This window comes from Anser cygnoides, chromosome 1 (assembly GCF_040182565.1).
Source record: "Anser cygnoides isolate HZ-2024a breed goose chromosome 1, Taihu_goose_T2T_genome, whole genome shotgun sequence".
Taxonomy (NCBI): Eukaryota; Metazoa; Chordata; class Aves; order Anseriformes; family Anatidae; genus Anser; species Anser cygnoides.
In genome coordinates this window covers 139,553,353-139,573,871 of record NC_089873.1, presented here as the reverse complement: position 1 = coordinate 139,573,871, position 20,519 = coordinate 139,553,353, and the positions used below count along the sequence as shown (strand labels likewise).

At 47.7% G+C, this 20,519-nt stretch overlaps 1 protein-coding gene across 3 annotated transcripts; it reads left to right on the top strand.

Annotated features, from left to right (window-relative positions):
* The first annotated feature begins 819 nt into the window (after nucleotides 1-819).
* Nucleotides 820-15,407, top strand: LOC106035673 (regucalcin-like). 3 transcript variants are annotated; one of them, XM_013180628.3, is made up of 7 exons: nucleotides 820-1,622; nucleotides 6,319-6,487; nucleotides 6,825-7,007; nucleotides 8,703-8,918; nucleotides 10,189-10,320; nucleotides 10,519-10,673; nucleotides 11,835-15,407. In XM_013180628.3, exons 2-7 carry the CDS (start codon nucleotides 6,322-6,324, stop codon nucleotides 11,883-11,885), a joined length of 903 nt encoding a protein of 300 aa, XP_013036082.3. In that variant the 5' UTR covers nucleotides 820-1,622; nucleotides 6,319-6,321; the 3' UTR covers nucleotides 11,886-15,407. The 3 variants fall into 3 exon arrangements, with proteins under 3 accessions (XP_013036082.3, XP_013036080.3, XP_047907138.2); XM_013180626.3 differs by lacking the exon at nucleotides 820-1,622 and adding an exon at nucleotides 2,048-2,169; XM_048051181.2 differs by lacking the exon at nucleotides 820-1,622 and adding an exon at nucleotides 3,532-3,773.
* Nucleotides 15,408-20,519: the final 5,112 nt, after the last annotated feature.

The window sequence follows — 20,519 nt, the reverse complement described above, 5'->3', positions numbered from 1 at the left end:
AAACCAAACCTTTGCAATCGAACCATAACTTTGCCCATCCTTGGAAGATCTCATCCTGTTTTGGGGAGACCTGCGGTGATAAAAAGTATCAGGTGTTCTTGGCCATTTGTGTTTTGAATAAAGCCTTGCCTGCACATACCTCCCTCCCACTGGAACAGACACTCCCAGAGCAGCTGGCAAGGCTGGAGCCCATGTGCCCAAGTGGCAACTGCTTCCAGCAATGTGCAGGAAAGGGAAGTTTTGTTGTAATTTCCTCACAGTATCTTTTATAGATGGCAGCCTTGCTGGATTTCTTTTTTGCTGGTAACTTCAGGCTTGCCTGTGCTGAAACGACTGATTGAATCTCGGGTTGTAAGCTGCAGATTTTGCTCTCGACATGCTATATGTCCCCATGCTTGTGTACTGTCACCTGCAGGTGAAATAGCAATCGGTTCTGATTCTGCTGTGTGAGCTTAATCCACCGACTGTGAACAAGAGAGCCTGTGGCTGTGCGTTTTCTCTGCATCTAGCTCCAAGAATGGGCACACCGTGGTTTTCCACTGTGTCTCTCCAAGTCTGTTGGAGTTGGCTTCTCTCTGCTGGATCTGCGTGTGTCTCCAAGCCCCCTGAGCGTGCAGTGGGTGACTCGGCAGCTGCCCGGCTGCTGGATCACACCAGGTCCTCAGTGCTGCTTTCGACCGAGGGGCGTGCAAGTCACCCTTTTCCCTCACTAAAGTGTGTGTGGGGTAAGTCTCAGCTGCTGGAAGAGCGGGAGGTTTAAGCAGCTCACTCCAGGGCAGGTGAGGAGCAAGGTGATGAAGGAAGCTGGGGCTTCTTCAAGTGTCCACTGTGCCTCCACTCGCTTTACACGTGGCAAGGTAAACTCAAAACAGAGTAGAGTGAGGGCGTATGAGGTGAGGGAGATGGAGCGTGTGGCTAATTTAGGGCCGTGATCTCCGAAGCCATGAACCTAGCGATAGCGGCAGCTCGGGAACTGTGCCGTAGGGCAGTTGTGGTTGAAGGCTAACGGATGGCCGGAGATGCAGCGGAAAATAAATAGGCACAAGCACAAGTAAGCTCCCTGTACCCTTACTACCACGTTGCAGAGGTTCCTGCACTTCAGTTTGTATCTCTCGGGTGTCTGACTCGAGTCTCATGACGGAGCACCCGATCCCCAAACGGGCTCAGCAGCTGCCGCTCCCTGGCCTTTCCCTGCCGCCTGCCGGTTCCCTCGGTGGGGAGGCTTCCCGGCTTTTGTTTAATCCCTGCCCTATTAGCGGCACGTACCTCTCTGAGCAAGGACTTGTGCTGATTTAAATTGGGGTTGAGCAAGAGCGCAATGACAGGAGAAGCTGTATCAGGAGAAGCAGCTGCTGTGCCCTGAGGGTTTTTTTTCATCCTCGTGACCAAAATCTATAGTCATAGGTGAAGCATATTTATGCCCAACCAACCCAAATAATCCTTTGCAGGCAAAAGAGCTCTACCTACATAAAAGCAGGAGGCATTGACTGCCCAGGGAGCTCCTGCTCCTCCTGACTGAAGATCAGGGAGGGACCAGGTCCTTCCTACAAAAGGGCGAAACCACAAGAAGATAAGCCTTCGCTTGAGTTTTGGGCAACGCCATTGAGTGGGCTATTGCCGGGGTGAGTAGCTACACCTGTGCCTGTCTGGAGTATTTTAATAACCGTGTCCCCATTAGCTCTAACCTTGTCTGTTGTTGTTGCCAGGAGGGTGGGAATGATAGCTGCAGAAGATGACTGTCTGGCTGAAGGATGGCTTTAAGGGCTGGAGACGGTCAAATTATATGCAAAGTAAGGTTTCCAGAGAGAGAAAAGTTGGGCTGGAAGCTCAAGGAGAAGAAGCTACAGAAGGGTAACCTGGGGAGCTGTGGAAAAGGAGAGGGGTGACAGATTTAGTAAATACTTGCATGGTGGCGGTAACAAATTCAGCGCTATTGTCTGAGTACATGCCTGTAGGTAACAGAAGACAAACAGCAGTATTTAAATACTGCATTAATATGTATGGCGCGCTAACGCGCTGATACACTCCCCCGACTGCGCTGCTGGGAGAAACTTAGGGACTATAAGAAGCAGCAGGAACAGCGGCACCAGAGGAGCGCGAGGCAGCGGGAGGGGAGCGAGCCAGCCCAGAAGGAAGCACCACCGAGGGCTGGGGAGCCCTCAAACAGAGGTACAGGGGCGCGTGGCCACCATCGGCCAGCTTTGCTCTCAATTTCTGCTTTGCAAGCCAGCCAAGTTAAAAACGGGTGAAGTGCATGGTGGTGTAGGCTCTTCGAGTTGAGGAAATTATTAAGATAATGACTGGCTGGGTAAGAATAAGCATGCACCCGTTGCTGCAGGTTTGCGCCGCTTGTCCCCAGGGTCCACGAAGCCTTTAAGAGCAGCCTGCAGGAAGGCAGGCACGGGGGATGTCTAAATGGCGGGTGGGGTGGGAGGTGCCATACCAGTAGACCAGGAGTTGGTGGGACAGGAATCAGAAAAACCCAAAGAGATGGTGCAGAACGGGGTGGGATCTGCACTCTGCCTGGCACGACCGATGGGGTTGCCTCCGAGCTGCTCGCCAGCAGGGTGGCACGCAATGTATTTTTTATTGTGGCCAGGTGTTTCCTCCCATTGCGTGACTTGATTTTACTCCACCATGGCATGTGGTGAGGAAGTAGCTCAAGTCACCTGAAGAAAAGAGTTGACTGGGAAACACGGTTTTCTCCATTAAAATTCCTTTAGAAAAAAATGTTTTAGGATGTATTTTGTAGGAAAAAAAAAAAAAGATGGCTTCTATTTTTTTCCTTCAAAGCTATAATTTAGGTGGGAAGAAAAAGTGTAGAGCACTGGGAAAAATGCTGTGAGGGTGGGCAGAGAGAGAGGGGCCGTGCCGGCAGCCTGGGTGGCAGCGCAAGGGCAGCCCGCGGCTGGTGCTTACCTCGGGCACGACCGCTCTGCCTGAAACGCAGGCATTTGGCAAGGATTTGGGTGGGAAGGTTTGCCAGCTTTTTGCCGAGAAATGCTGGAGTTTGGCTTAGGGCCGTAGGTTTTTTAATCTCTGCATTTGACTAGATGATGACTACGTCGGGATAATCCTAGGTCAAATGCGGTTATTTGCTTATCTGGGAGAAGCTTTCATCCCGTGAGCCACGTGAGCACCAAATTAAAGCGTTTGCTCGGTTCTCACATGGGCAGAGAAATGCGTTGCTGGTTTGGGACGGGCCCTGCCACCACCCCAAGCCCCCCGGAGCTGCGGCCGCCCGGGCTGGGCACCTCGCAGGGCAGCCGGCGGCATGGCCGGGAGCGAGAGCCAATGATGGCGATAGCACAGCTTCATCACGGGAATAATTTTCCCTCACCATTCAAAGCGACTTGCGCTACAAAACCCTCCCCTGCGTCTTTTATCAACCTGCCCTTTTTATCATCCGTGACTTTCATTTGCCCCTAAATTTGGGGAGACCGGGCTAACCCCAGGGCACCCGCGTGGTGCAACGCCTGTTTTCCTCAGCTGCTCTCACGACAGGAGAAAAGCGCTGAGCCAGGGCTTTTCCCTATCACATGCTTCGCTGCTGGCACTGCCAGCCGGGCCGTTCAGGAGGGGCTCGGTCCGTGCCTCATCTCATCGCTCAGCTGACTGCTGACTGAACGGGAAGCGCAGCAGGCTACCTGCTCGCCGCAGATAACATCAGCGACTGCGCGTTGTTAGACGGCTCCCAAAACGGCAGCCGGTTTCATTGGACCGGCGCTGGAAAAGAGACACCAACCCAGGTCTCGCAATACTTTCCTCGGCAGGTGTGTTGTTTTGTTTAGCTGAGGAGTTTCGCATTGGTGCCCTACGGCTTGAGAGAAATAGTCAGCTGCCGGACCGAGGGGAAGTTGCGCTTAAAATTCCTTGGTTTGCATGGGCTACCGTTCCCTATAAATGCATTGAAAGCTCTAGCTGCCTCTCTTGCTGAAAGCTTCAGCTTGAAATTAATAATGAAATGATGTGTGCTGGCACGGGAGGGAGAGAGAGAAACAGCAAAGAAACCTTTTAATGCCAGTCATTCGTTTGTGTTTTACCTCTGTCTTAGGGGTATCACAATTACCAGGTTGTGTCAAGATCAGTTTTTAAAGCAATGTGTACTGAAGATGGGAATGGCTTATTTTTAAATAATTACCAGAAAGATTTTATTTTTATTTTTATTTTCTTTCAGAGTGGATATTTTCACATTAGTTTTTCATTCCTAGCAGGAAATATTCTTCTCAGCCTCCAAATTCTGACAACTTTAAATAGTTTAACTTGGAGAAGGTGGCAGTGACACCCGTCAGCCGTGTAAGGGCTTTAGGTGTGATTCCAGGAGTCTGAAATGCCAATAAAATTGTGAAAAGTGGATGCAGCCAGGGTGACCGTGACATTTTTAGCCTCTTGTATTTCTTTTGGGGAGAACATGGCAGGATTTGGTGGTTTCTGCTTGGAATTGCTATGTTTTTCCTGCCTGCACACTCATCTCTGATGCATTGGTGCTGTGGCCAACAGGCTGAGAGGTGCTGCACAAAAAGGTGCGGGGCAAAAGGATGCCTCGAGGTGATGAGCCGGGGGTGTTTTGAACAGCAATTTTTGGGGTAGGTTCATCACTGGTGGTGGGACTTGGTGCCATACGGAACAGCTGGTGGTGAGGTGGGTGCGTGCGCCTTGGGACGGGTCTGTGAATCTTGTGGTCCCTTATCTGCTGGCCCCCGCTTTGCTGCAGCAGGAGGTGGATCCCGTGGAGGTGAGCGTCTCCAGGCTCTCCAAGCCACGGCACAACGACACGGTGAAGTCAGTGTTAAAAGTCTCTGAGTGTCTGTCAGGTCAAAAATATTGCAGCCACATGGCACCAAACTTCAGCCCCGCAGAAACTCACTCCTCCAGCTCCAGCATGGCTTAACAGGTTTTAGAGGGTTCATTTTTGCTGGCACCTCGTGACACAGCCTCATTTATACTTCAGAGCCAATGTTACCTGAGCCTTCCTATGCTGGCGCCTGGCCATTGTGGCTGGTGTCAAAGCGGAGACCCGGAGACGCTCAGCATGTATTGCATATAAATGGTATGTAGACGTGGCACTTGGGCAAAAAAAATGATGAGGTTGAGAAACTGCCACCCCATACCATAATGCATGGGTGCAAAATCACTTCCTAGCCTGCGTGTTGGCTTTGCGGCCTCAGCGTGTTCTTCAGACACCGTTTTTGGGAGCAGGTGAATAGATCTGGGGGGAAACATCAAAGCTGTGTTGTCTGAGCCTTGCCTTGCTGTGCAGAGAGCAGAGCAGTCCCCGGTTCCCATGTTGTGAGCATTTTCATTCCTGGTGATTGCTGGCTCTTCCCGCTTACTTTGAAGCATATTAGTGCTAATTAATTATCTGCAAATCTTATCCTTGGCTCACCTGCTGGGAAACAACGCCCGCACTGGAACAGTAAGCTGTAGGAAGAGCATGGTGTCAGGAACTGGCTGGCTCCCAGGGAATCTCTCTCCCATCTCTGGTGGGCGGGTGCAGCGGCGGCATCTCCCTCAGCGCTGAATGAGGGAGCCACCGAGGCCCCTTTTGTTTTGTAACAGCTGAGCTGTGGAAGTTATTGCTCAAATCGCAGGTGGGGCCAGCGCCAGGCAGCGGCCGAGCCCCGAGGAAGCAATATGGGGCGACGTGGGGCAGAGGGATGCAAACAAGACGGATTTTTGGAAAGGATCTTGGGGAGGGGGATCAGCCCCCTGTGGGAGCAGGGACCCGGGATGGGAGCTCCACAGCGCGGACAGCCTGCAGATGGCATTATGCAGAGCACAATTAGTACGTCTGCGTTGGTGAGGCAGAACTTTGCTCCTCTGCGATGAGGCTTCCCCCCACCCATGCTCAGCTCCTGCCCAGGTCCCCTCCTGCAGTCTGGGGGTACCCACGGTCCCCAGGGGTCCCCAGTCATGGCTTGGCATCCCCAGGCAGCCCGCAAGCCTGGGAGCACGGCAGCATCATAAAAACCCTCGTGCTGAGGGGGGAAAGTGCCCTGAGGAAGTGTAGGAAGCTCACGTGGGGAATACATGTGAGGTGTGACATTGCCTGTCTTCTGGGCTTTCTCCGGCACTTCTCGCCTGAGAGAGGTTTGCTCAGGAGGAGCCTTGGCTCCCTGAGCTCAGCCACAGCCCAGGAGGTGCTAGGGTAGGGTAAGAAGAGAGGCCACAGAGATGTCACAGGGGCCTCCTAAATCACTCCGTTTTGTGGGATTTGGGGTCTTGCCGTTCACAAATTCCTCTTTTAAGCTTTGTCGTTATGAAAAAACCCCAGAGCGAGAACTTTTCATTCAGTCTGTTACTGACTCTTCCCCTCAGGCCATGTCCTCCTCCATCAGAATTGAACCTGTCGTGAAGGAGAAGAACAGGATGGGAGAGTGCCCGGTCTGGGAGGAACGGGAGGACGCGCTCGTCTACGTCGATATTAACTCCCAGAAAGTCTGCCGCTGGAGCGCGGTCACCGGCGAGGTGCAGAGCGTGTCTGTGGGTAAGGGGCCGCTGCCTTCAGGGCTATTTGCTGCTCCATCTCGTGAGTCTTCTCCGTGTCTGCAGAGGGAAAGGTATGGTCCTAAGGGCTGTGTCCGCCCAGGAGGGGGAGAGAGATGGACAACACAGAGATGGCGAGCTGTGCTCCTCAGGGGAGGAGGACGTTGCAGAGGCGATAGTCCACAGAAATGTTGGCCTTGCTCCGTTCACATCAGCTCAGCCTTTCCTGGGCCAGGGATGCCCTGGGCAAGCCCGGATGCCCTCGGTGAGGTGGGGCTTGGTAGGGCCCACTGACAGACCCAGAGGTGCCCATCGTCTCCCGTCCCTCTCGCCTGCAGATGCCCGCGTCGGCTCGGTGGCACTGCGGCAGTGCGGGGGCTACGCCATCGCCCTGGGGACCAGGTTTGCCTTTCTGGACTGGGACACCCAGGCGGTCACCACCATCCTCGAGCTCGAGCAGGATAAACCCAACAACAGGTTCAATGACGGGAAAGTGGATCCAAAGGGGAGGTTTTTTGCTGGTAAGTCGCTGGCAGAAATTTCCCCCGGACCAAAGAGGAACTAATGAGGGTGTGTTGTACACAGTGCACTTTCTTCCATGTTCTCGATTCCTTTGTTGAATTCCCCACAAAAACCACTGCCGCCAGTGTGAGCCATCTTGTGAGTAGTGTGCTCAGCTGCTGCTTCAGCCTCCAGTCACCCAGGAGAGGAGGACAGGCGGTGCTGGATACTTTGATCTAGATGAGGGCAGAGGCTGCCCAGAAAGGCCATCAGGCAGGCAGGCTCTGCTTCTACTCAGCAGATGGTATTTCCCAAAAGTCTGCCTGTGCAGGCAGTGGAAAGCCATCAAAGGGTGGGTGTGGGTGGGAAGGTTTCTGGAGGTGCAGAGGAGGATGTGGCTCCTAGACCAAAGCAGGCGCTGAGGCTCGCCGCCTTCAAACGCAAACCCTGCTCAGCCCATAGGACATGGTGCTGGCAGAGCGAGCGGGGCCTTTGCCACTGGCTGCAGTGCAGACAGGGACCCCTGAGGTTTTCCTCCCATACACAAGTGGGAACAGAGCAACTGGTGTGAGTGAAAATGGCCCTGCCAGCCAGCCACATCTTCTTATTTCAAATTTGCCAAAATCAGTGAATTCATTTGGCTTCTGGTTGTGCTTTAGGGCTCATGTGTCAGTAGAATGAGAATAGGAGAGAAGTTAAAGTACACCTGTTTGTACACTAGTGTGCACAATGATTTCAACAGTGGTTTTGGCCAAATGTTGTAAAACAAACTCAAGAAATCTTATAAAATGGGAGACCAACAGAAACAGATTGCCCCAACTGAAAGAAAATTTCAATGTCTCCTCCAGGGGTCTTAATATGTTCCAGAGCTCCCTCCTTGGAGAAGGGTGAATCTATAAGATTCACTTTTGTAAGACTGAATCAGAAATTAAATAATGAACGCAACACTGAGGCATAAATTAATTTAAAAAATTATCTCACCTCTGTTGTTCTTTACTTGTAATTTACAGCACCTGTATTTTAAGGTCACAGCCCATTTAAATAATAAAAGTAGCCTATAAACAACAACAACAAGAGCATATGATACTTGCCTACATCCTTGCTTCCCCTCATTGTGAGCAAAACCTCAGCTCTTGGCGTCTTGTGGCTTTCTTTGTCTTTGGTGCCTACGACTGAAACCACACGGAGATGCAGAAACTCGTCCTGCTGTTGGCCAGGATCACTTCCCCAGCAGCATCTGCTCCTGGCCTGTTCCTTCTCCATCTCACCAGTCTGACAGCACCGTGTTGGTCCCATTCTCACTGCCATGAAGAGGGCATTTTTCTCCTCTTCTATCGTTCTGCTGCTTCCTGTGGGGCCTTTGCCATCCTCGGGTGTGTAGGACCTCTCCAGGCCCATTTCTGCAAAGTGTCTGTCCTTGCAGTGGCTCCATAGCTCAGCTGCTTTGGCACCGGGCAACGCCTTGGGATGGAGTTGTTTTGTTTTTTTTTTTTTTCCTATTTTAGTCAGCCTGGGAAATATAAACTATTGCACAGAGGCATTTACTATCAAATGAGTAGTAGGTCATATCATGTAAGCTTAAAGAGGAGCGTAGCAACAATATCTGGTGCTAGGACTTCTTATTAAAAGCTAAGGTTTTCTGACAGAACATGAGGAAGTCAATCCTGTGGGAGCAAGCTGCTGCTTCTTAATCAGCACTCCTGCTTTCATTTCAGGTACGATGGCTGAAGAGACAGCGCCGGGGGTCCGAGCGAGACGACAAGGGGCTCTCTATACTCTTTTCCCTGATCTTTCGGTAATAAAACAGTTAGACCAGGTGGACATCTCCAATGGTCTGGATTGGTCCCTGGACCACAGGACCTTCTTTCACATCGACAGCCTGGCATACGCTGTGCATGCCTTCAGCTATGATGTGCACACTGGAAAGATCGGTACATGCACTTTTCTAAATTTGGTGACAAGTAGCATTATTGCTCTTTCTGCAGCAAGACCTGGGTGTGTAGTATGTTGTGATTTATCTGAGAGATCTTGTATCTGGTTACAGCTTCTCAGCAGGCTGACCGTGATTTTTCTCAAATTTAGTTATAGTGCAGGTGTATTTGGTGAGCAATCTTTTGACAGTCCTTCAGCTTTGGCATTTTCGCCTGGATAGATTGCTCATATTTAGACCAGTCCAAGGAGTTGCAGGGACAAAGCCATTTATGCCGAGAATTAGCCTCTGTGTTGTTGTTTATTCTCGAGTGCCACCTACTGGAATGCCTCAACTGTATTCGCTTCATAATTGCAAATACAGGATGAACATGTACATATCACAGAAATGTATCTAAAAAATCAAGTTATCATTGTGAATGAAGCTTCTCAATTCTGAAGTTAAGGTTGTCTGCAGATGTTTGGTGAATTTCTCTTCAAGTCATTTTCTGGACAAAGATTTATTATCGTAATATCTGCAAAAAGGAAATTCAAGTGAGAACGCAACTGATGTAGCCTCATTTTAAAACTGTGGAGTATTTTTGTGCTGTCTCAACCTCTTATACTCCATAGGAATTTAAGTGGCTGATCTGCCTTTCCTTATACTGTAATCTGTGTGAACTTGGTGAATTGATGGGTGAAAACCATACAAAATAACTGCAATTACTCAGATTTCTGTTTTCTCCGCTAAGATTTTAGGAGATAAGATTTCTAAAGAAGATATAATGCAACTTCCCTTCTCGAATACAAAACCCTGATGAGGACGCACTCCCCGGGCTTGGCCCAGTGCTGGTGTCTATATTTTTGGGTGGCGCGGTGACTGCAGGGCCTGCACCACAGCCCAGCCCGCCAAACATGGTTCCCAGGTCTAGTCAAAACAGGGGGCTTTGCTGGCCATGAAAATAAGTCCAGTTCTTGATCTTTACCCATGAGAGATGCCATTATCTGTGGATTGCATTGCCTGCAACGAGATGCCCAGGCTGCCATGAGCAACACAGCCCAGGAGAAGCGGCTGCGCCTGGGAGGTTTGTCACGGGGACAGGGCCTCTGGTCCTCGCCCCTCGGTACAGGGCAGGAGCGCTCAGAAATGCCGACACGATATGAATTTTACAGCACATTTTTCTCACAGAACGCGAGCTTGTCCGCTGGCAAGAGCGGGGAAGCTGCTGGACGGGGACCTGCTAGAGAGCTGGTGGCAGCTCCGGTCACCCGGCTCCGTGCCTCTGCCTGCAGCCTGCCCCAGGCTCGTGTACCGCTTGGAGGAGGAGGAGGGGATGCCCGACGGGATGTGCATTGACGCCGAGGGGAAGCTCTGGGTGGCCTGCATCGACGCTGGGAGAGTGATCCGTGTCGACCCGGAGACGGGTGAGGCCTGCCCTGGTGGCACCTTGTTTGTGGGGACATGGCCTGAGTGGCTCGGGCTGTGTGTGGATGGGGAAGGCCTTCCGAGTGCATGCCACAGCCATGACACCTTCACTAACAGCAATTTCACCTTTGCATCCTCCCTGCAAAAAGGGAATTGGGAAACAGTCTCTTTTTTATTTTGTATTTTTTACCCTGCAGGAAAAAGAATCCAAACTGTGAGACTGCCGACGCCGAGGATCACCTCCTGCTGCTTTGGTGGGAAAGACTACGCAGAGCTGTACGTGACGTCTGCCTATGATGGGCTGGACGAGGCCACCCTCGCCAAGGAGCCGCACGCGGGAGAGATTTTCAAGGTGATGGGATTTGATTTTTTTTTTTTCTTTTTTCTGTAAATCAGACCTGTCAGGCCTCACAGCTCCTATACTTGCATGTCTGTATAGCATATTCTGTAATACACTGTAAGGAACTGGGTGTCGCTCCTGTTTCTTACTATAATTTTATCAGTTTCAGAAATTTCTCTCCCTTAAATCTCGGTTTTCAGTTGTGCCAGGATATCTAAATATTTACATCACAGATTGCTAGTTTAAAAGTTAAATGCTTACATTCACCAGGGCAAAAAATTGCATCCCCATCCCAAAATTTCTGGGACTTTTTTAGTCTGTTAAAAGTGGGTGCTACCTTTTAAATAATTAATAACTCATATTTTTGTCTAGGGCTCTTCAAGTCAAAGCTTTTTTTCTCTCATCATTTTGCAGTCCATTAGCAAAAAGGGAATTGGGAGAATAAAATGCTCCTCTGAAACAGCAGTTACTGTCATTGAAAGTTGACCATAGCATGAAAGTTTTGGGCTGTTAGTGAGGGGAAATGGAAAAAAAATTAAACTGTGTTATCAGTTTGGCAATAGGATGAAGACATGTTCCAGGAGGGATGGGGATCTAATCTGGGATCTGGGAACTCCTAATTGAAAGGGCATCCAGAACAGATTTCCCATGGCTGAGAACTGATAGATCTTTCAAGTGGCCAATTTTAGGAGGCCACAGGAAAACTAATACTAAAAGATCATTATGAACCTTGACATTTTTTAATCTCTGTTCCTCAGTTCTTCAGCTATAAAAGGGAATTGGTATTTTCTAATACTCACATTTTTCTTGTATGGTCAAAGTAATTTAAAAGTTACTATGGGTTGTTTGGATAACACAGAGCTAAGTACCACATGTAACAGTCACAAATACTGTGTAAATTAGCAAAATTAGTGAGCGGTGCTTGATAATCTTGAAGATCTTAATGGTAAATGTTTCTAAAGAACTCCATGTAATGACTCTTTTTGGGTTCTTCTTGAAGCAGGGGACCCTTGATGTAGGGATAGGTTGCTATGATATGTTTTTGTACATTTGAATGTTTCCATTGTGCTCAGAGATTTATCTGCTTCCTTCCCTCCTTCCTTCCCTCCTTCCTATTTTCTTCTCTCCCTTCTTCCCTCCCTCTCACTTTTTTTTCCTCTCTTTGTTTAACAGATAACAGGCCTGGGCGTTAAAGGGATCCCCCAGAATTTCTTTGCTGCTTGAATGCTAACACTAAATAACAAAAATAACAACTGAGAAGTGCTTGCATCTTGTAGTAATTCTGACAAGGAAAAGTCCGATGAACTACAGAACTCATCTGTGTGAGGATTTCTAAACCCATGTTTGAGAATGTGATTGGAATTGAAGATATTGCTATACGATAGGTTGGAGAGGTAAAGTTAACGTGTTACATTTTGATCTCTTTTGTGACTTCACGTAAAACGCTTCAAGCTCAAGCTTAGGGTGTTTTTGAGCTTTCTGACGGCCAGCTCTGGATTTTTGTGTCCGTGTTGTTCCTGAAGCAGATCTGACTCCCGGTTTGTCTCTTCATGATGCAGTGATGAAGCAGCAATGATATGGCAGATTTTAGTACATATTTTGAGTGTGATGCCTGGAACTGGACTGCTCCTCTGCTGTGGAATTTCCCCCATGGTATTTTCTTAGTGATCAGACTTACTTGTAGTATTCAGGCTCCAATTTTAGATCCTTGCTGGCCTGCTTCCATTTGCTTTGTCACAATTTTTTCTGTCTTGTCTTTAGGACACCATTTATGTACTGAAAATAAACTACACTGCCGTATTTAAAAGGTGTCTATGGACTTTTTTGCTCTGCATTCAGTTATGAATGCAGAAAACATGGTGACCACACACGGTCAGGATGCAAACAGGTTGTGAGCTACCAGGATGGCCTATGACACTAAAAACTGATTCTCCATAGAATTGTCCTGGCAGAGGTCACATTTGCGCACAGCCATGGACTTCCCTTTGCCTTCCATATCTTCATAGTGAATGCACAGCTTATTTCTTCCTCTTCTGTTTCAAGTCTTTACCTGCTTTTTCTTCCTTTTCCCTTCAGATTTTCTCTTTCTTCTCTTCACCCTGAGTTTCTATCCCCACTTAGAGTAATCTCACTTTTTGTCAGCTTTCTTGTGTCTCTTTGTGGTCCGTATTGCTCAGCGTCAGGTATGAAACCCTTGTCCTTGCCTTCAGTGCTGTGCATATCTACTCAGGTTCCTGGCTGCATTACCCTCACCTCCTCTTTCTTCTCTGGGAGGGTAAATGTGGCTTATTGACTTTTCTCCCTCTGCTGAAGATGTGCAGGGTTTTCTCCCACACTAATTATTGCACCAAAGCAGAGGCTGGCTTCTCAGGATTCATGCAGAAGACCTTTACCCTAACCTTGCTTCTTACATGGAAAATAGGATTACACTTAAAAGTGAAGAAAATTGCAGCATTTGAAAGTGTTATGAGCTGAATGAGACTGTTAAAGGCACTACCTAGATGTGGGAAGAGGAAGTGTTGCATTTAAAAGATTGTCTATTAAACAGAGGCAGTGTTATTTGTAGTTTGTGAATCGAACTAACTCTTCCTTCCAAAATTTTCAGATAGAAAATTGAACTTTCCATGGACTAATCTCTGAGCTGTACGAAGCCAAACTGAAATGAAGAAAAAAAAAACAAAAAAAACCCCAACCAAACAAAAACAAAACAAACAAACAAACAAAAAACAAACTTCCAGTTTCAAGAAGAAATGAGGAAGGTATCAGTTTGGCAACGCTTGAATTTGATGGGGCACTTTCAGTGCTCTGGGTCCAGGTGCTCAGCTAGTTACTTCTGCCAGTTTGGTAGGCTGTTCGTTTTAAAGTCTTCTGTCAGAAGCATACACTGCTTAGTTATTATTTTCACTGAAGTTATTTTAACAACTGTAGTAGATCTTAACCTTACTATAGGCCATCATGATTTCAAGGAAGTTTATTTTTAAGAAACTTGTATTCAGAAGTTAAAGCTGAAACTGGTAATATGCAGTTTTGGGAATATTTATTATAGTTTTATTACTTTTGCTCCAGGAATGGAAGAGAAAGATAAGGAGAGATCAGTAGTTTTGGGTGTCGTACTGTGAATTCTTCCCTATCATTCAATATTTGTCAGATACAATTGTTTTCTTCTTCGATGCTACCCTTCATTGTAACTCCAATAGTGTCTGACAGGAGCTAGGGACCCTGTTGGCTTAGTTGAAGGGTCTCCTGAATATGGGGTTTTCCCAAAGGCCTCAGCACCCCTGCAGGGAGCCAGGCCCTGTCCAAAACCTGTCCAGACTGATCAGGTGGGAGGTGGAAGTGAAGTTGTTCGCTTCTTCCCTCTGCTTCTACTGCACGTGCTGCAGGCAGGGCAAAAAGAGCTTCTCGCATGTGAGCAAGTGAGATGCACTTTGGAAAAAGATGACAGACGTGGTGGTGGGAAAACAGAGAGTGCCACGGGACAGGGCAGGGGATCTCCCAGTGTTTCCTGGATTTGTGCAAACCTGGGCCCTGACAAAACTCTCCTTGTCTCCTACAACTCCATGAACTATATAGTTCATTATCCTGTGAGCAAGAGCTGATTGTACCACAGTGGTATGGAAATCCCAACTCAAGGTGTATTTTAGAGGTTATTTAAATGAGAACCCTGTGCTGTGCTGGATTCACTGAACCATTGTGACCCATTTGATCCCAGCTGGGGCAGCAGATTCTGTCCCATCTGAAGATACAGCTCTGTGGAGATCTGCTTCATCTCGGGAGGAGCTCCAGAAGCTGTTTTCAGGAAAAGCTTAGTGCACATGCAACAACTCTTCATTGAATCAATTCATTTTGATCTGTCTTTTGCTTGTTTTCTTTAGTTACTTTCTAGAGAAAGATTTGTTTCTGTAGCTAACCTGTACATAGCTGGTGAAATATAGTCTTTTAATTGAATTTGAAATCTTTATACTGCCTGGAAAGATGGACAGCACATAATACATTTTCAGATCCTTAATGCTGACACTGTGATTTTACGAAGAGCTCAACAGCGCTCATTGTTCACCAGATCAGTCATTTCAGTGCCTTTCTCTGGGGTATTTGGCCATTCCACCACCGCTTCTCAAAGCCTTGAGTTACCTCTCAGACACCCAGCACGCACCCTGATTAGGGAGTAAGAACTTGATGTCTCAGGAGGAGGATCTCCCAAAATAACTCATGCATGGAGCAGCAGGGAAACTGCAGTTAGTTGTTTGGAAATGTCGAGCAGGATACACGGGATAAAGGTTCTTGGCCCATTGCTCTGCTTCACTCTTATCTTGGTCTGGGAGGTAGGTGAGTCCATGTAGCTGCACAAAGCCAACTTAACCGAGAAATGTAATATTCAGCTCATTCTAACATTTGCTCAACCACCAGGCTGCTGTTTGTTTCCCCAGTTATGATTCCACTAGTAATTAGGCTGATGGGGGTTCTTACCAGCAAAGGTGTTAAATGCCTTCTGGCACCATGCCTATGCCAAACTGGTATAAAGAACATGGACAATTATGCAAGATTTCCTGTTTACCCACTCTGGAGAGGAATGTGAAGGCAGGATGTTTGGAGGATAGTCAAGTGTCTTAATCTTTAATAAAATTAAAAAAAAAAGTAGGAAAAGTATGCAGACACTTCATTTAATAAAAAATATCCAATTATTTACAAAATTGTCTATCTTATGTCTATGTCTATGCCTATGTGCTCTGCCAGAAAATAAAAGTAGATTGTTTTGAAACAATATGCACATGAGAAAACCTTATTACCCTGATATTTTTTCTAGAGCTTCCCTGGGCATGCAAGCCAGGCTCTCTTGTTTGCAATTCTCTTGCTCTCCTTCCCCCACCTCTAAAGGGAGATACTGTGTGCGCCACTCAAACTCCAAGCTCTGAGTGCTTTGGGATCTCTCTCAGGTCAGCAGGGCTTACCCAAAAAGGAATATCTTGAGGGTGAATTTCTCTCTGTTGCCAAAAGGCCCACTATTTCACTTTTCAGATTTCAGAAATTCTTGTTTTATGATTTTGCTTCCCAAAAAGTGTTTACTGAAAACCTTGGTGGGGCTGTTCTCCAGCCTCATTAATCAAGAGTAGGATGAAGGCATGCAGGAGGGAGGTATGGGACCGGGTTTATTTGCCTTGTGCATTTTGGGAGCGATATGGTACCTACAGTCCTTGGTGAGGATACTCCCTGAGATGGCTACTGGGTAGCCAAGTAGGCGTGTTGGCGTGGGTCAGCCCCACAGGGTGTGATGCATGGCAGGGAGGCTGCTGCCTGCCCAGGGGTAACCTGCTGAGGGGGCATCTCCCCACATCCTGGCCTTCATAAGCTTTTGTAAGTATTTTCTGTGTTTAAAGTACACAGAAAATTCACAGTTCTCTTGCACGTTTTTGTGTGTGCTGGGAATAAGCTTTCAGCTGGGGATGTTTTGGTCCTTATGTTTCCTAGCTTTGTGGACAGCCTGAATGGCCTTTTTCACCAGCCTGAAAAGATGCGTCTTTGTGGAAACCTATTTGATCTGAACTTTGGTTTCCAAATATTCGTAAATGGACCTAGGGTGCAAATGAGGCTGTTTAAACATCACAGCCATGCTGGCACTGCTGCTGCACCCACAGCCCTGGAACTGACAAATACAGGGATGTAGGATTTGCCCAGGGAACTGGTGGCATCACCATCCCTGGGGGTGTTCAAGGAAAGGTTGGACGTGGCGCTTAGGGACGTGGTTTAGTGGGTGACATTGGTGGTAGGGGGATGGTTGGACCAGATGATCTTGGAGGGCTTTTCCTTAATGGTTCTAGGATTCTATGATTTGCTCCGCTGGCTTTTACTGTTGTATCCAGGACTCTGGCAGAATAAAAGAAAAACAGTTCTTAAACATGGATAAGGGGACTTAATCATTTTTTCTAGCAAGCTTTGTTTATCTGTTTATTGTTCAGATTACCCGCTTTGTATCAAAGAAGGACTCTGAAGATGGTCTTTTTGTTATGAGAAGGGGATGGGCACAAAGTAGCTGGCTTAAAATGAAAAGATCACTAAGTGCCACCTACTGCAGGTAAATAAGCCCTTGACATAACAAAGAGGTAGCTGCCCAGGGGAAATAAACTGGCTTTGCATAGCTTGTTTATTTTACCTTGACCCTATCATGCTCCATATTCACATCAGCATCACACTTACAAACAACTTGAATACAGATCTTTGCTACCTCCTTGCTGTTATCGCTGTGTCAATGAGAACCGAGATTTCAGCGGGTGATAATGCACAGCCTACAAAGGAGAGACACTGGACTTTGACCCACTATTCACAGGAAAATACTCTTGGAAAATGAGAAGCCATTTCCCATATAAAATATTAACAAGAATATTGGATGATCTGGGCGGGTTTGGTCAGCAGATGGGCCTGACTGGTAAAATGGCTGCAGGAGCGAGAGGCATCTCCTCAGGAGGTGTATGAGCAGGATTTGGGCGTCCTGTAAAGAACAGCTGAAGGGCAGAAAGAGCTGTAGATTAATTTATTTTGTCTAGGATCGTAGACCACTTCAGCTGCTGGAAGAAATAGTTTATTGGGTTTGCTTGAGCTGCATGTTGCAGTATTTCCAACTTGAAACAGTTGGTGTTGGTTCTCTTCCAGCACCCAAATAAGACTTATGTGAACTATAAACGCAAGTGGTGATGACCTCTGAGGAGGTGCAGGACCCTCATTCTTCTATTTTAATTCATCCTTTCTCTTCTTAAAGAAGAAAGTGTTCAACTCTGTGTTTAGTAGCACTCGAGTAACATTACAAAAAACTAGACATAATTGAATACCCTGGCAGGACAGCGGTATCTTCTGGAGACAGCTGATATCACAGTGTTGATACACTGGGAGGATTTTAAGAGGAAGGGAAAGAAAAAGAGCTGTGAGAGTGAGACAAAAACATGGAAGCTGATGTGATAATGAAGATGAATGTGAAAACACAGACATGTTTTTGGCAGGTAAATAAGTCCTTTACTGAACAGGTGGGCTCCATAATTTGGAAGTAAAGCTTGAGCTGGCAGATTTATACCTGAAGGGATTCTTGTGACTCAGAGGAAACTGAAGATGCTTGCTCCATCCTCTGCAGCACTTGCCTTGCCTACTGATTGTTTCTTGTATCTGAAGGAAGGGTATGTGTGGGGAGAAATCTGAACTGTCTTTTCCCATACTTCTGCAAGGACCACCCCTCTTCTTTAAAACATCTCAGGCCTAAACAGCTAGGCTGGTCCACAACAGTCCCATCTGTACTTAAAGCAGAAAGGCGTGTTGGTGCAGTGCGTGGAGTTCCACACGTCATCACCATTGGGGTGCCACGGTCACGTTAGGAGTTTGGAGCGGAGATGGGCAGGCGACAAGACAGCCAAGGAGTGCGAGGGTGGAGTGGAGCAGATAAGGGGAGCGCTGCGTGTGTTACAAGGTGCTGGGCTGGTTTCAGTTCGGGGCATCTTGGGAAGCATTTTCTGGTCTGAAAGTATTAAAACTTGCTCTAAGAAAATGAAGGTGTATACAGACAGAAGCTCTCTGTGTTACAGGCACTATCAGCTCCTGCTAGAAAGCCTGCTCCATGGCCATCCTCCTCCTGCTCTTCCCCATCTGTAAAGGCCTGTGTATAGGTTTTGAGCTGTCTTCTGAGTGCCTTGCCAGATGCTGTGTGGCAGGGAAAGGGCTGACTAACTTTGTCCAGTTCTGCCTTATGCTGTACTTTGTGCCTGTACCTCAATCTCCCTTCAACCTTCATCCACCTTCTCCTGCCCCTGCACGAGTACACCCTTCTTTGGAAAGGGTTCCCCTGCCTTGCCTCGCCTCGCCTCGCCTTCCCTTCCTGTGATTCAGCACAAATGACTCCCTCTGTCCAAAAAAAATAGAGTGCTGCGAACAAACTTGACTGTACTATCTTGGCTTGGGGAATATTGTGTTATTTCTGGCCTGGAGCAATTTGGGACCTGGAATTGCATCTTCCAGTGTGAGGTTGCTTCACTACTGTTCTGGCAGTGCTCCTGGGAGGACTGGCCACAGCTGTGTGCTCTTGTCCCTTCTGCCAGGCCCACGACTCGGCCAGGGCTCCCTCCCCTCCTCCAGCAAGCTCATTTGTGCTCTTTGTTGGAAGGTTATTGCTCTGAAATCAAGAAATTCTTCACTGTGGTGGGGAGAGAAACAGCCCGCTCCAGGGTGTAACTCAGCAGATGGATTTTAGATGTCTTCTCAAGGCTAGAGGATTGCACCTTTCAATTATTTACTCTTCTTGATTGCAAAAGCAGTCTTACCTGGGTAAGCGCAGACATCAGTAGACATCTACATTGCAGGTATCTGTGGGACTGGACGGGCCGAATCCCACCTTAATGTCTTACTGACCTGGATTCCTCTCTCAGGTGTAGGTGGCATTGGCCAAGAGGTTAAAATATTAGCCAGGAGATCACTGAGTGATGGCACAGGCTTGTGTCTTCGGGCAGCGAGGCTGAATAGTGACAACGTTCACTTCTACTTTGTTGGTGCTTGGAGGCCTTCCCTAAGCTCTGTTCTCCAGAGATTTGTGTGGGTCAGCACAGAATTCCTCTCTGCCAGTGCATACCGGAGCCTGCCGTTGCTCAGTTTGTTTTCCCTAAAAGATAGGAGCTTCTTTTCTTGTGATAAATGACCGTCCCTGCAGCATGTGATGTTTGTTGTGGTAGGCTGGGGTGTAAAGAGTCCCAAGGACAGCTGATACCCTGCTGGGGAAAGCTTGCTAGAGGTGCACAAACACCATCTGCCTGGAAGAGCTGGAGAGAGATCAGTGTTATCATTTCTGCTCTTGGGTAACTGAGGTGCAAACAGGACTGCTTAGAAAAACTTCAGCTGACTTGGAGAGCCCCAGAGGAGCTCCATCTGCTGGTTCCTGGTCCCGCCAACACCTGGTGGGTTTTGGCAACGTGAGGGCTGCGGTAGGGGTTGGTAATGGGAACCTGTGGGAGTAACTGCTGAGAGAAGGGAATGTAAAAAGTCGTGCCCAGGAAAGCTGGTAGCAAGTCCCGTGGACTCCACCTTCCCTCTGCTGGCATCTGCTGCTGCTGCTCTATCCTCCTCCCACCCGCTCCGAATGCCGAGGAGGTCTGCTTGCACCCCGTTCACAAGGGAGAGTGGCAGTAGCTGGAGTCAGTGCTATCGCTTGGTCAGTGTAGGTGAGCTCTGCTCAGCATGAAGCTGACGGGGGCAGTTTGGAGGTCAGTATCCCAGGCATTTGCTCTTCATTTTCATTAAGAGGCAGGCCACTGAGAAGGAGTCGCTATTTTCTACAACCTGTCACTAGGGATTTCCCAACAGAGCAGAAAGTAAACCTTCTGTTTACTTTAACAGAGGGCTTGAATCATTTCAAGACTCTGTGTGCAGTTCCTTGCTGATGCAATGACAACATCCTAGGGCGAGCAGTAACTATCAGGTGCGTTTCCTGCCATGTTGGTGGCCTTTCTCATAATTTAAACAGGACAATTTTATAGTCTTCTCATTCGTTTTCAGCATTTACTTTAAAAATTTGTGTGTGTGGTGGAGGGACGGAGGAGGAAGAAAAGCCAAAAAATGCTATGGTCACTGAAGTTCTTTCCTTTCCTTTAAAATTTGTTTGTTCTTCTATTGTTGTTGTTCGGATGAGCCAGTGACTAGGACAATTCCTCTTAAAGGATATTATTTACAAGTATCTTTTAAATCTCTTTGCTCATTTAAAAAAAGTCGTGATCTACAAGGTGAGCTATTTTTACTAGCTAAGATTAGGAGTGACTGAGTTACAGTGATGTACTGACCTCTGTTGGCATCATGCTTTCTTACTGAATCTCTCTCAAATGCTGAATTTAATGCTTT

Bases quoted from the DNA above. Each gene is read 5' to 3' on its own strand.
- LOC106035673 (XM_013180628.3), top strand. From the start codon at position 6,322: ATGTCCTCCTCCATCAGAATTGAACCTGTCGTGAAGGAGAAGAACAGG. The intron at 7,008-8,702 runs GTAAGTCGCTGG...CTTTCATTTCAG, and splicing joins AAAGGGGAGGTTTTTTGCTG to GTACGATGGCTGAAGAGACA. The intron at 8,919-10,188 runs GTACATGCACTT...CTCTGCCTGCAG, and splicing joins TGTGCACACTGGAAAGATCG to CCTGCCCCAGGCTCGTGTAC.